The sequence below is a fragment of the Salmo trutta genome, chromosome 20 (genome assembly GCF_901001165.1).
Source record: "Salmo trutta chromosome 20, fSalTru1.1, whole genome shotgun sequence".
Classification (NCBI taxonomy): domain Eukaryota; kingdom Metazoa; phylum Chordata; class Actinopteri; order Salmoniformes; family Salmonidae; genus Salmo; species Salmo trutta.
In genome coordinates this window covers 14984190-14999019 of record NC_042976.1, presented here as the reverse complement: position 1 = coordinate 14999019, position 14830 = coordinate 14984190, and the positions used below count along the sequence as shown (strand labels likewise).

Below are 14830 nucleotides of genomic sequence, written 5' to 3'. Positions count from 1 at the left end.
TGTAACATGTACCTCATTGTTTTACTGTATGTCGCTTAGAAGAGATGCCGCCCATCAGAAAGAATGACATGTACGAATGTTCTCCAGGAAGTCATGCAAGGCCACGCTAAACCAGAAGTACCCTGCTACTTCTCTTTATTAATTGAATAATGTTCTTGTCTCTTGCAGAGATGGGACGTTCCATACAGAGTACAACAGACCTGCTACATACAAGGTCTTTACTGACTCACTCATTGTCCCACAGTCCCCCAAGGTCTCAATCAACAGTCATTATTTCAGTGACATCTTCTTTTCCTTGTTAGTGTAGGTCAACAATACAGTAATTGATATGAAAACAATGCACTTATTGGAGTGACATCTTTGTTTCCTGGTTAAATGAATGGGAGTTCGTTCTCTTAATGTCTCTGTACATCACCATGGTTCTCTTCCTGCACGATGATGCCGATTGGACGGACTTGTGGTTAGTCAAGACTTGATAATCCAATGGGTTTATGAGTGCTTTATAGTCAGAGCGCTGGCATGAGAGTGGCTGGAGTAATGGAGTAGATCTGTCGTCTCTCTGTCCTGGCTGGTCCTGGCTGGTCCAGCCCATTGGCAGGGGATGAGGCTGTGAGCACATCAGTACATAGTAGTCTAGTTGGTAATAAGGTAAGACAGGTGCAATAACCTCACTGAAGAATAGGACTTATATGAAGGGAGGTTTCACTTTCATTTGTTGAAATGGTGAAAAGGATGTAGTTGTAAAGTTAGTGTATGGCTGAGCAGAGCAGAAAGGGAGCGGTGTTTTAGTTCCCCGTCCTACCTTCTGTGGTATTTAAATGGTTATTCATGTCTGTCTGGAAGCCTCATCAAAGGCATTATGAACCGTTAACGTGTGGAAATTGCTTACATGGTTACTTTGCGATGGATGGATGGATGGGAGAACACTGAGATGGCCATTTATACCATCTGCCATCTGTTAGACTAGAACCTTCTGTTTTGTATGACAACAGGGGGGAAATGTATATTTTTAAATGATGTGGAATTATTTTTGTGTTTAGCACTATGTCTAGAATCTTATCGGGTGAACATCACGTTTTGTTGTTACAGAATGATAATGATTGTTTAGACTCTGAGTGTCTCTCCTTCTCTCCTGCCCTCCAGTCCATGGTGGCGTTTTTAAAAGATCCCACGGGACCTCCTCTTTGGGAAGAGAACCCGGATGCTAAAGATGTTGTTCATGTAGAAACTGAGAAAGTAAGTACTGAAATAACATGTCTTACAGCAAGGTGCTTCTGCATGGGAGTGTGTGTTTCCTGGCACAATGTTGACTTCCTTTCAGTTTACAACAACCGTTCATAACAACCCACTGACTAACTTCCCATCAAAGGTTAGAGTGGAGAGTCCCTACCCTCCAGCCTCCCTGCCACTAAATGTGGTCACCTTGATACAACCGTTCATAACAACCCACTGACTAACTTCCCATCAAAGGTTAGAGTGGAGAGTCCCTACCCTCCAGCCTCCCTGCCACTAAATGTGGTCACCTTGATACAACCGTTCATAACAACCCACTGACTAACTTCCCATCAAAGGTTAGAGTGGAGAGTCCCTACCCTCCAGCCTCCCTGCCACTAAATGTGGTCACCTTGATACAACCGTTCATAACAACCCACTGACTAACTTCCCATCAAAGGTTAGAGTGGAGAGTCCCTACCCTCCAGCCTCCCTGCCACTAAATGTGGTCACCTTGATACAACCGTTCATAACAACCCACTGACTAACTTCCCATCAAAGGTTAGAGTGGAGAGTCCCTACCCTCCAGCCTCCCTGCCACTACATGTGGTCACCTTGATACATTCCAAGCTGACAACACAAAGCAATACACTGACCAGGTGATCATCAGAAAGCTGAAACGCGCTGAAGTTCACGTCAGTTGAGTTCAAACACGGCCTATTAAGGGAGAGTTGGTCTGACTGCAGTCAGCACTCTGACAGACAGCCTTCCAACAGCGAGGCCGACACGCCGTCAGAACCCAGCTCTGTACACAAATGGCGCACACACACACACCTTTGAACAGTGTTTTGATGAACTAACATTCTGTTTTATCCTATATTTTTGGGTGGCGTATCATGCCTGGGGGGTTGTTGAGTGGTGTAGATGTGTCAACAGCTTCTGCTGAATGAGACTTTCAGGAAGTGAGGAAGGAAGGATGAATATAGCATTAGGATAAGAGGAGAGCTCACCCTCTGAGTGCAGATTGATCTCTCTCTCTCTGTCCATCAAAAGGCATGTTCAAAAAGTCTTCTGATGATGAGCATGTTTGACAGCAGCTGTTGTCTGGAAGTTATTGTCATAGTGACTGGTCACTTAGGTACCACTCAATCTATCTTTTGATATTTGTTTCCTTAGTTCACTGTTGATACAGTCCCAACATGTTTTGCATGTCAGAAATCACGTTTTCAAGATCTGGAACTTTAAAAATACAGGAAGTGTCACAGTGTGATGCGTTTTCCATTGTTACATCAACAGTGGACTAATGAAATAAATACCAAAAGATCGTTTTTGATTGGTGCTTTCCTTTAAGTGATGCATATGAAGAGCCAAAGAGAGATGGACAGAGAGATGGACGGTGTACCTCAGTGTTGTCCACCCCCTGCTCCTAGTATATCTGTTGATTAGTCAGCCTTAACAACTCTCCTCTGGGAGGAGTAAAGGATCCCTTTCAAAGCACATTGGAGGTCAGAGGTCAGCGACCTTGGAAGAGGAAGAATCGGGGAGAATGTCAATTACATACTCCTCTCTCCTCGCTTCCTCAAACCCCATTGGAGGAGAAGGTCAGTGGGGATGGACCTCTGAAATGCATTAGGGGTATTGAACAAGTGTAAACATCTGGAGAAGGATAGAGAGTCAGAATGCAGCCCTTGGGAGAATCTTAATGGCATATTCTCATGTCCGTTCCTTTTAAATCCATGAGGGGGAGTGTACAAGTGCACACTTCAGGAGTAGGGTAGAGAATCCAAGGTTTTGACGGCTTATACACTTTTCAGGCAGAGATATTGAGCAACGATCTACTGAGTTCACTCACTGCATTCTACAGTAGGTCCCTTTTTCCTCACAGCTCTTCTCCTTTCTCTTTCAGGACTTCAGGAAGCTTCTAAAGAGGGAGGAAAGGCCAATCCTCATGATGTTCTATGCCCCATGTGAGTCATCACACACACACACACACACAATCACGGACTCCTAATATACGTTTTTACCTCTTGATAAGAACTCCTACCGAAGCTATTTAGAGAAGTCTGGATAAGAGCAAATAGCTTCTATTGGTAGATAATCTTTAATGACTGGCATGGAATATACAGCACATCATCAGAAGAGTCTTTGAAGATGGGAAATGAAACGGGACGCATCCCAAATTGCACCATATGCCCTGCATAGTGCACTACCTTTGACCAGAGTCCTATGGATCCTGGTCAAACGTAGTACACAATATATGGAATAGGGTGCCATTTGGGATGCGTCCCTCCAGTAAGCAGAGAGAGTTTAGGGAAGTGATGTGGTGGAAGGAGGCCCCTTAAAGCCCTCTACGATTTGTCCTATTCCCTTACTGCCAGACTCATTGATTTTGATAATCAGGTATTTATTGAATAAAATAATTGATGAAATGTACAACCATGCTCCTCCAGCCAATTTACAAGCTCTAGATGATTTTCTTTTATGTAAAAATGTTACAATTTATATCCAGCCTTTTCATTAAAATGCATGGATTTATAGCATTTCACCGGACAGGAGTAATACTTAACGATTGGCCATTTGTAGTTGTATAAAGGCAAAGCACTGGGTCCTTGAACTGAATGTTGATGTTGCAGTAGTTTATTGGTTGTATAATCTAGATCTATCAAGCTCTTCAAAGTTCTATTCATATTCTACTGGGCCCTTGATAGAATGATAAAACAATGGAACTCTTCTTGTTTAGTATGTTGATTGAGAGCGACTGAGTGACGAGTTGTCGGTGTGCTTCTGTAATGTGTCGTGTTCTTCCTCCTACAGGGTGTGGTGTCTGTAAGAGGATGCAGCCTGTATTTCAACAGGCAGCTACAGAGACCAAGGGTTCATATGTAAGTCAAATCTTCTCACATTGTCATTGCTTAAAATCCGAACACACTGTCACCTGCTTTGTCTCCGAGTTTGGTTTTGGGTTAGTTGCCTAGTAGTTAGTCCCAAAACATTCTCAGTTCAAATCCATTCATCAGAATCATTGTATCATCATCTAAACTGACTGCTCTGAAATATATTTTCCATAACCAAAAATATTGTTGTTTCAGCTATTTTGAAGATGGTGTACAAAACGGAATGTATAAGACGTAAAAAAAACTAACGTAACAACGGAAATCATAGAAATGGTACACATAGAACAGATCTACCGCTTCTTAGACTTGCTTTCAAGTAGAATGATAGATCTATTACTCACATTTCTTTGTGAATTTGGTCGGGTCGCCCAAATAGGTACATATTGCCACTTTTTAAATCCCCACAGCCACAGTTATGGGATCAACTTCCTGCAGTTGAAGTCTCCAGTCTCTGTATGGGTTATATGCCAGTTTAGACTGCAGAGTGTTTGTGTTTGCTCCCTTGTTCGCTCTCCCTTTTCGTCCTCCTCCCTCCCTCCACCACAAACACATATACACTGAAAACAAAATAGTAAAATTCAAGTCTTAAAGCAGCAATCTGCAGTTGGAAGAATAACCAAGGTCAACCCCACCAATGATTTGGTAAAAAGCTGAGGGATTGGGCTAGAGGAAATGTAACCACTCTCCAGTTCACAGCCAGAGCTATGGATACAAGGACTGATCATCCATGATATCAACAATATAGTTTTAACATGTTTTGAGGCTATACAGTGTTTGTTTACATTCACATTGTTTACAAACAGAGGAGTTAAAACAAGCTTATGTGTTGGTTCTGATGGGGTTCAACAGTTAAACTAAGCTCATGAGGCATCTAAGGTATTGTCTTCAATAACTAATTGTTTTAAGTTTGAAAATGGATGTAGCAACCAACAGATTGACCCTTTAAAACAGGTTAGAGATGAGATTTGAAAGCTAGATGTAGTTTGGTTCCGGTGCTGAAGTAAAACATCTCCAGCTCAACAACCAGAAAGTAGACCAAAGAGTCAGCCAAGGATCAGTATCACACAGGAGAAAGCATCAAGTGAACTCCAAGACCGCGTGTTCACAACGAATACGCACCTTCAAGCACAGAGGCATAGTAGAGAGACTCTGGGGGGAGAACATCCACCTAGCTACTGCTTAGAAACACCTACTGTAGCTGCATCTCTCTGTTCGTGTGTTTGCCTCATATGGAGCAGCATAGAAAGGAATGGGATCTAATTTAAGGTGTTTTTGTTCGGTTCCCAAATGCCATCCTATTCCCTGTCCACCCTGTTCCCTATATTACCTTTTTTAGTAGTGCACTATATAGGGAATAAGAAGTCATTTGGGACACATACTTTGTCTGATTTCAGCTAGTCTGGCTGATGATGAGTGAATAAATAAGCCTCTTGTTTAGAGATTTGCATAATGAATGCATTTAGCTCTCTTGTATACACACACACACACACAAACACACACAACATATGGAGTGTTCTGTTTTGGCTCTGCATGGCGTGTGTGTGTGTGTGTGTGTGTGTGTGTGTGTGTGTGTGTGTGGTGCGTGCGAGGAGGTGATAGCAGAAGGAAGTGATAGATTTGGGACTATAAGCAAGAGTCCGCCAGGTCATCCAACACATTTTTCACCATATCGTCACAGGTGAAGGAAGAGGACATTTTTCTCAAAGTTTATTTAAGTCTTCAAAAATAATAAGACAGCCCAAATCGTGTTGACACAAGTCCTAAAACATTGACATTATGAAGGCAGGGAACCTCACAGATTGAAATGGATTTGACAGATGCTTTGAGTTTTGAAAAGCCAACCAAGATAGAACAAATTACAATGCATATTTCATTGTCCCCTTTGTCACACATCCTGTTTTCATGTCTCGTTCTGTTTACATGGTCTCCCCCTTTGAGTCATTCATCTTAATTTAGTGGAGTTTTTTTTGGTGCTTCTCTAATGAAGTAACCTGCTGTGATGTGATGATGTTGAATACATTATGTTCGTGCTCCCGGTGTCTGGTCTCTAGGTGCTGGCTGGGATGAACGTGCACCCAGCCGAGTTTGACGGCCTCAAGCAGGAGTACAATGTCAAGGGCTACCCCACCTTCTGCTACTTTGAGTGAGTCTCATCTCTCTCATCCGCCTTACTTTAAGCTATACACACACACACACACACACACACACACACACACACACACACACACACACACACACACACACACACACAACTCCCTCCCACTTAGGGCTTTGGAAGTGCAGCAGGGAGTAGGTGTGTCCAAATACAGTACCAATCAAAAGTTTGGTCACCTACTCATTCCAGGATTTTTCTTTATTTTTACTGTTTTCCACATTGTAGAATAATAGTGAACACATCAAAACTATGAAATAACACACATGGAATCATGTAGTAACCAAACAAGTGTTGATTATTTGAGATTCTTCAAAGTAGCCACCCTTTGCCTTGATGACAGCTTTGCACACTCTTGGCATTCTCTCAACCAGCTTCATGAGATACTCACCTGGAATGCATTTCAATTAACAGGTGTGCCTTGTTAAAAGTTAATTTGGGGAATTTATTTCCTCCTTTATAGGTTTGAGCCAATCAGTTGTGTTGTGACAAGGTAGGGGTGGTATACAGAAGATAGCCCCATTTGGTAAAAGACCAAGTCCCTATTGTGGCAAGAACAGCTCAAATAAGCAAAGAGAAACAACAGTCCATCATTACTTTAAGACATGAACGTCAGTCAATCTGAAAAATAAAAAAGTTTCTTCAAGTGCAGTTGCAAAAACCATCAAGCGATATGAAGAAACTGGCTCTCATGAGGACCGCCACAGGAAAGGAAGACCCAGAGTTACCTCTGCTGCAGAGGATAAGTTCATTAGTTACCAGCCCATTTAAATGCTTCAGAGTTAAAGTACCAGACACATCTCAACATCAAATGTTCAGAGGAGACTGTGTGAATCAGACCTTCATGGTTGAATTGCTGCAAAGAAACCACTACTAAAGAACACCAATAGAAAGAGGAGACTTGCTTGAGACAAGAAACATGAGCAATAGACATTAGACCGGTGAAAATCTGTCCTTTGGTCTGATGAGTCCAAATTTTAGATTTTTGGTTCCAACCTCGTCTTTGTGAGACGCAGAGTAGGTGAACGGATTATCTCTGCATGTGTGGTTTGCACCGTGAAGCATGGAGGAGGAGATGTGATGGTGTGGGGGTGCTTTGCTAGTGACCTTGTCAGTGATTTATGTGGAATTCAAGGCACACTTAACCAGCATGGCTACCACAGCATTCTGCAGCGATACGCCATCCTATCTGGTTTGCGCTTAGTGGGACTATCATTTGTTTTTTAATGGCTATTTGACCAAGAAGGAGAGTGATGGAGTGCTGCATCAGAAGACCTGGCCTCCATAATCACCTGGCCTCAACGCAATTGAGATGGTTTGGGATGAGTTGGACCGCAGAGTGAAGGAAAAGCAGCCAACAAGTGTGGGAACTCCTTCAAGACTGTTAGAAAAGCATTCCAGGTGAAGCTGGTTGAGAGAATGCCAAGAGTGTGCAAAGCTGTCAAGGCAAAGGGTGGCTACTTTGAAGAATCTAAAATATAAAATATATTTGGATTTGTTTAACACTTTTTTTTTTTGGTTACTACATGGTTCAACATGTTATTTCATAATTTTGTTGTCTTCACTATTATTCTACAATGTAGAAAATAAAGAAAAACCCTTGAATGAGTAGTTGTGTCCAAACTTTTGACTGGTGCTGTATATAGAAATGACATGCCTACAGTTGAAAATAGGAGAATATCTTATTTCTAATGCTGTCAACTTTATTTCTTAACTCCTAATATTGAGCAAATGACACTCATTGGAGCTAATTACTCTAATTGGAGTATCTGACATAGGCTTTGAAAAAGCATCCGCGAGTGCCAGACACTCAGCCTTCCAACCCAGCCTCTAGAGTGGTGGGGCTAACAACCCTACAGCTGCTTCAATGATCTTTCTCAGTCTTGCTGTTGAAGTTCCCTTTCCAATGCCTTTTCTTTCCAGTGAATAGAGGCCACAAAGTTATACATTTTGTTGATACTTAAAGCCTGCGTGTATAATGCTTTAGAACTTGTTATATAACTGCATCATCATGCATTATACCTGCAGGCTTTAGTCCTAAGTGTTTTTAACATTTTTGCGGAGCAAAAAACGAAACGTAGGAACCGACAAGGGCCTCTTCCTCTGTGCCTATTAAACTACAAGTGATGAGTGGCACTAATACTGTACAACTCTGGCTGCTGTATTTTATTCCCTGCAGATCAGTGACGGTTACAAATGACCAGGATCTGCAGGCATTAGGTTCAGCTGGAGCAGCTAGGTTCCGCTGGAGCAGCTAGGTTCCGCTGGAGCAGCTAGGTTCCGCTGGAGCAGCTAGGTTCCGCTGGAGCAGCTAGTGTCCTACGGCACACCACCACCACCGATTTTATTTCAGTCTCGGGACACATGCAGGAGGTCAGGGAAGATGAAGTTAGTACATGAGGATCTGTTTCCACATATGCAGTATTCTCACAATTGGACCCCCCCCCCCCCTCCAGAACAGCTAAATGCTGTTTTTAGCCAGTTTCTCTTCTAATGCATAATAACGATGAGTCCATACAAGATTTGCTCTTTTGCTAAATTGTAGCCAAACAATAGTAAGTTTAAACCTAGTGATGTTAATGTGTTTGAGCTTTTTTTCACAAAACATTTCCTTTGTTTCCTTTCTACTTTCCACAACAGTGACTCAGCTCTCTGGTGTACTGAATTTCTCTGAGGAACCTGTAAATCCTCTGTGGGGCAGCAGGTAGCCTAGCGGTTAGTGAGGCGAGCCAGCAACCAGAGGGTTGCCAGGTCGAATCCCAGGTCTGATGGGAAAAATCAGGTGGGAAGTGAGCTGGCAATCGAAGGGTTGTCCTAGATGCCATTACCTACCGTTGTGCCCCTGGGCAAGGCACTTAACCCCCCACAACAACAGCTCCCGGGTCCTCTCCAAAAAAATCTGTCTATGAATGTATGTGTGTCTTTCAGAGGGGTTGGGATAAAAGCGCAAGTCAAATTTCGGTTGTATCTTGTGTGCATTGACCAATAAAGTGATGTTAGTGGTAATAAAAGGCACTTTCCTAGAGGTAATCTCTTTCAGTGTAGTCAACAGTAGGTTACAGTAGGTAGTGCAGTAGTTCTTAGAATCACAACTCAGAACATTGTGCAACACCCATGACGTGAGTTTTCTAGATGGGGTCGCTCTGTACTGTCGCTAGCATATGTTTTATAGCTTTTTTCCCCAACTCTTCTCTCTGTTGTTGTCCCCCCCCCCCCCCCCCCGGTCTTTAGGAAGGGGAAGTTCCTGCACCACTATGAAAACTACGGAGGTACAGCCAAGGACATCGCTGACTGGATGAAGAAGTGAGTGTTTTAACCGTTTCCTTCCTGCCTTCCTTTCGCCTCTATCACTTTCCCTTCATAAAATAGAGTCCGGAGCTTTTCCTGATCACTGGTTAGGGAACTGATGTGGGAAAAGTTCTGTGGCCTATTCCTGTTGGGCTCAGTTGGTAAGCGTGTGGTGTTAGCAAGGCCACATGCATATACTAAAAATGTATACCGGTACACTTACTGTACTGTAACCCGCTTTAGATAAACATGGCATTTTACTCCTGCATGAAGTGTGCATCAACACACCCTTTAATGTCCCCGTTCACTCTATTCCCCATTGGCTCTCACACTCATTCCACTGTTTACCATGCTCTAGTCTATTGAAAGGGCACAGAACAGATTTCACAGCTATTTCAGGAAACACAGACAGAGAGAAAACATTGTTATATGGGAACAGGAACAGTGCCTCTAAGGTCAAAGAACACAGACAGTTTGAGTCTCGAGTGGCTCTGGCAGATGCTTCAAACCATGACCGCTTTCCTCTCTGTGCAGTGTTCTAACCACTTCAGAGACAATCCCACGGTGTAGACCCATAACAAGTACACATACTCACACACACACACTCTCGTTCTCTCTCTCACACAAACACACACATACACACAGACGCCCACACCCACCAAGCATCTGTTCAAAGTGGTCCTGACTCGGAGGCTTTCTCCAGGTCCCTGTCCAGTCTGACCAGCTAGGAGACCAGCTAGGAGACCAGCTAGGAGACCAGCTAGGAGACCAGCTAGGAGACCAGCTAGGAGACCAGCTAGGAGACCAGCTAGGAGACCAGCTAGGAGACCAGCTAGGAGACCAGCTAGGAGACCAGCTAGGAGACCAGCTAGGAGACCAGCTAGGAGACCAGCTAGGAGACCAGCTAGGAGACCAGCTAGGAGACCAGCTAGGAGACCAGCTAGGAGACCAGCTAGGAGACCAGCTAGGAGACCAGCTAGGAGACCAGCTAGGAGACCAGCTAGGAGACCTGTAGTACTAATAGTTAATGATTAGGGATGTAACGATTCACCGATATGCATCGGTCCCTATTCAAACGTTATGTCAGCATTGGTCCGCGGACCCCAAACCCATCCAAATGTAGCTTGCATTGGTCAGAGAATTTATTCAAACGTTATGAATTTTGTGCCACCTGATGCGTCCTCTCATTCGGTGTGGAACTAAGCATGTAACTGTGTTGACAGTCATTGAACAAGTCATTTTGCATGCCGAACAACCCCAGGGAACATCAGTAGCCTAGTCAGACTGCGCAGTGTGCCCAGCTTCGCGCACTGATCTTGCACATCTGTGCAGAACCTTGAACATTCAAATTCAAAAATGCCTTTCGGGATATTAGGCTTTACTAGTTGAGTGACAACTTATGTAAATTGCTAGGCTATTGCTATCTACAATATGTGCTGTTGAAAATTGTGTTTTACCAAAATATATATGTATGTATGTATGTATGTATGTATGTATGTATGTATGTATGTATGTATGTATGTATGTATGTGTGTGTGTGTGTGTGTGTATGTGTACACACACACACACACACACGGTAAAGTTGATAATTTCATAACAAGGACAGAATTCACTTTTGCAAGGCAAGAGAAAAGCTCACTAAAAACGTCAAAACGATCTGATTTTGAGATGGGGGGTGAAATCCAAAGTTGTGCTGTATATGCATTGGCTATGTCATAGCTAATTTGTACACAATAAATATTAAGCTATGTATGCATTGGCTATGTCATAGCTAATTTGTACACAAAACATATTAATACATTACTAGCTCAAACACTTAATCTTCGAAAATGACAAGTTGATTTGTGGGTGATGGCAGGGGCGAAAATCTGATATCAACTTTGGAGGGGACAATTACATGAAATTTTCTCAAGAGCAATTCCTGAGGGGGACACCAAAAGTAGTGCTGTAACACATAGCCCACGTTGTAATATGGTAAATGTATATTGAGGAACCAAAGAAATAAGGTGTTTGCCGTACTCCTAACTACCGGTACCCAAAACTACACAACTAATCACAACAGCAATACCATTGCCTTAAACTGGTGACTGAACTAAGATATGTTAAACTTGAGAGTGGGGGTATCCATGGCATTTTCCAATTATGTTCCTATTTTACAAGTAAAAAAATTGAGAACCTTTCATAATGTTGCCAAACAAAGACTCAACAAACTTACCTGAGACTCCCTGTCTCTGCCAGTCTGTCCCTGCATATCTGTCCTCACCTCTGCTGTCTGTGTGCCATCTGTTGCCTGCTCTGCCTAATGACATCATTGTGAAACATTCCATTAGCATTTCACTTCTTTCTTATGAACATTTTAGCAACTAGTCTGAGATATTAGGCTATTAGGGTTCTTACTTTGCGTTTTGGTGTACTGAAAAATACTCTGATGTCCGTCTTTTTTCTGCCAATTTTCTGCCATTTTTCTACCTGGTTGGCTACACACACACAGTATGTAGGTTATTTACAGTAGGAGATGGGCTTCTATCATCTTATCTTCTATCATTCTATATGGGCTTCGATCTAAAAGGTAGCTAGCAAATGTGAAACGGATTGCAGTGACAAGAGTTGACAGCTGTATGAGTTTACCATTTACACAACATATGCTGTAACCTTTTGTAATTTTAATCGTTTGTTTGATATTGGCTGGCTTCTAACAATAGCTGAATTTGCAAAGCTAGCGAGCACCAATTCAGTGGTGTTTGCTATAATCTTTGCTACCCGGGTTAAATAAAGGTGAAATAAAATATATAAATAAAAGTTCCCTTGCGACAATTTAGCTTTTGCAACGAGACCATTAAATATATTTAAAACAATGGTAGAAGAGAGTGTAGTTCTGTTCAGTTTATCGCTAACCTTATCACAGGGACTTTGAAGCACTAACTTACATGCATGCTGATCTTGGAATAAATTTAACATTAACATTTAACATAAATTGACGATAGCAAAGATTCCATCTTTGACGACGCCACATAAATGGAATAGGTACTAGCTAGCTTAATAGTTAATATTTGCTCGCTAGCTCTGCATATTCAGCTAGTGTGTGTGCGTGATTGACTGGATTAACTTCACGTCAGTTACGTGCATTGAGTGCCTTTCAGACAGTAGATAGGACCTCTATGTTACCTAGCAAGCTAAGGAACTGGCAGTGGATCAAACCATTGTGAGGCAAAGGGTGGGGGGGCCGCAATCTTTTGAAACTTAAAAACGCGCTATTAAGTGTCTATAATCAGCACAATTGCTTTCATTGCGTATTATTAATATTATTTAAATTACATAGTTATGTTTCAGTGATATATTGGGGGGGACAAATCATATTTTTCCCAGGATGGGGGGGGTCGTGTCCCCCCCGTCCCCCCCGGGATTTCCGCCCCTGGGTGATGGTGATTTCAGTGCCAAAGTGGGGGGACAGAAAACAGGCTACATTGCCCCCCCCAACCAGGTAGTGGGGTGGTACTGTAGATGCCTCCCTTATAGCTCAGCTCAGGTGCTTACATAGTACGTACACACACACACACACACACACACACACACACACACACACGTCAGCAAGGCTCAGCTCGTGAGCTCCATCAGCAGCAGATTTTAATTTAGAATGGAAAATGTATGTGTTGTATCGCATTGAATCGCATCAATTCGTTCTCTAATAGCACCGAATCATTTCAAATTAAAACGTATGGTTCCTGTATCGTATCGAAGCCCATGTATCTAGATACGTATCCAATCGTCTTGAATATCCTTAGTGAATATGCCTCTGACGGCCTCACACAGGGCTCCCGAGTGGCGCAGCGGTCTAAGGCACTGCATCTCAGTGCAAGAGGCGTCACTACAGTCCCTGGATCGAATCCAGGCTGCATCACATCCGGCCGGGATTGGGAGTCCCATAGGGCGGTGCCCAATTGGCCCAGCGTTGTCTGGATTTGGTCGGTGTAGGCCGTCATTGTAAATAAGAATTTGTTTTTAATGGACTTGCCTAGTTAAATAAAGGTTCAATAAAAATTAAAAAAACACAGCCACCACGAGATGGGCTGAACCTGAACCTGAAAAATACTGCAGCATTTGACCTTTAGATTCCTCTATGGCGGAATTATGGAAGAGACACCACACACACACACACAAGGGGTTTAGTGGTATTCATCGCGATCTAGCTAAGGAGGAAGTGCACCTGATGTTGCCTAGGAACGACCTGGACATCTGGCTATGAATAAGTACTGTGTATAAGTATAGCCCATCTGTACTTTTTATTATAATGGCGATGACATGCACTCGGCCTCCCGAGTGGCGCAGCGGTCTAAGCCACTGTATTGCAGTGCTTGAGGTGTGTCTACAGACCAGGCTGTGTTACAACTGGCTGTGATTCGGTGCCCAGAGTCGTCTGGTTTAGGGGAGGGTTTGGCCTGGGGGGGGGGGGGGGGGGCGTAGGCCATCAGAATTTGTTCTTAACTGACTTGCCTAGTTCTCTTTTTTTTAAGTACTCCGGAGCACACTGTCTGGAAGCTGTAGATTTATGACCGCATCCCATTTGCACATAGTGACATTTAAAACAGATATCCATCCCCCTAGACAGTGTTATGAACCCTCGTACATTTTCTCCTTGACTAGTGGCCAGTATGGATAAAAGACTGGAAGGTGTCTGTATTTGGTCTTGGCAGTGGTAGGGAGGGCTCTGTCATACGGGTGTGACCAGTACAGGCCAGATGTAGCTGATGTGAGGTGGAGGATGATCTATAGCTAGGTCTGCCTCATAACAGACATGCTTTAACTCACTTCTGGCCTCCTTACATCTTTCCCTCTCTCATTTTTGCTCTCACCCCTCTTTCCCATCTATCTTTCCCCCTCTCATTTTCACTCCCACCCCCCACCACCTCGCTCTCCCCATCCAGTCCCCAGCCCCCCCAGCCGAAGGCCCCAGAGGTCCAATGGTCGGAGACTGACTCCCCCGTCTTCCACCTGACTGACGACTCCTTAGATGGGTTCCTGGAGGAACACCCATCTGCCCTGGTCATGTTCCATGCCCCATGTAAGTAACACACACACAGCGAGTAGCCTATCTCACACACACACACACACACACACACACACACACTCAGGGGAACAGGCTATGATGACGTCATGAGGCTACATATGTAACAGATTGCTTTTGTTACAAAGACATTGTAAAAGTGTCACAGTTAACATTGTTAGTTGGTTCGATTTCCATTTCAGCTTCTTCCAAATGAACGTGATCTCGGTCAGGAGAGAAGCA

At 43.3% G+C, this 14830-nt stretch overlaps 1 protein-coding gene across 2 annotated transcripts in view; it reads left to right on the top strand.

Annotated features, from left to right (window-relative positions):
* Nucleotides 1-14830, top strand: part of LOC115155604 (protein disulfide-isomerase A5) — a 54884-nt gene that overhangs the window by 18747 nt on the left and 21307 nt on the right. For both annotated transcript variants that reach the window (XM_029702377.1, XM_029702378.1), the window contains exons 5-11: nt 169-214; nt 1144-1236; nt 3119-3179; nt 4027-4094; nt 6158-6249; nt 9490-9561; nt 14469-14605. In XM_029702377.1, the coding sequence (XP_029558237.1) occupies nt 169-214; nt 1144-1236; nt 3119-3179; nt 4027-4094; nt 6158-6249; nt 9490-9561; nt 14469-14605 (569 nt within the window). The remainder of the gene's footprint in view (nt 1-168; nt 215-1143; nt 1237-3118; nt 3180-4026; nt 4095-6157; nt 6250-9489; nt 9562-14468; nt 14606-14830) is intronic.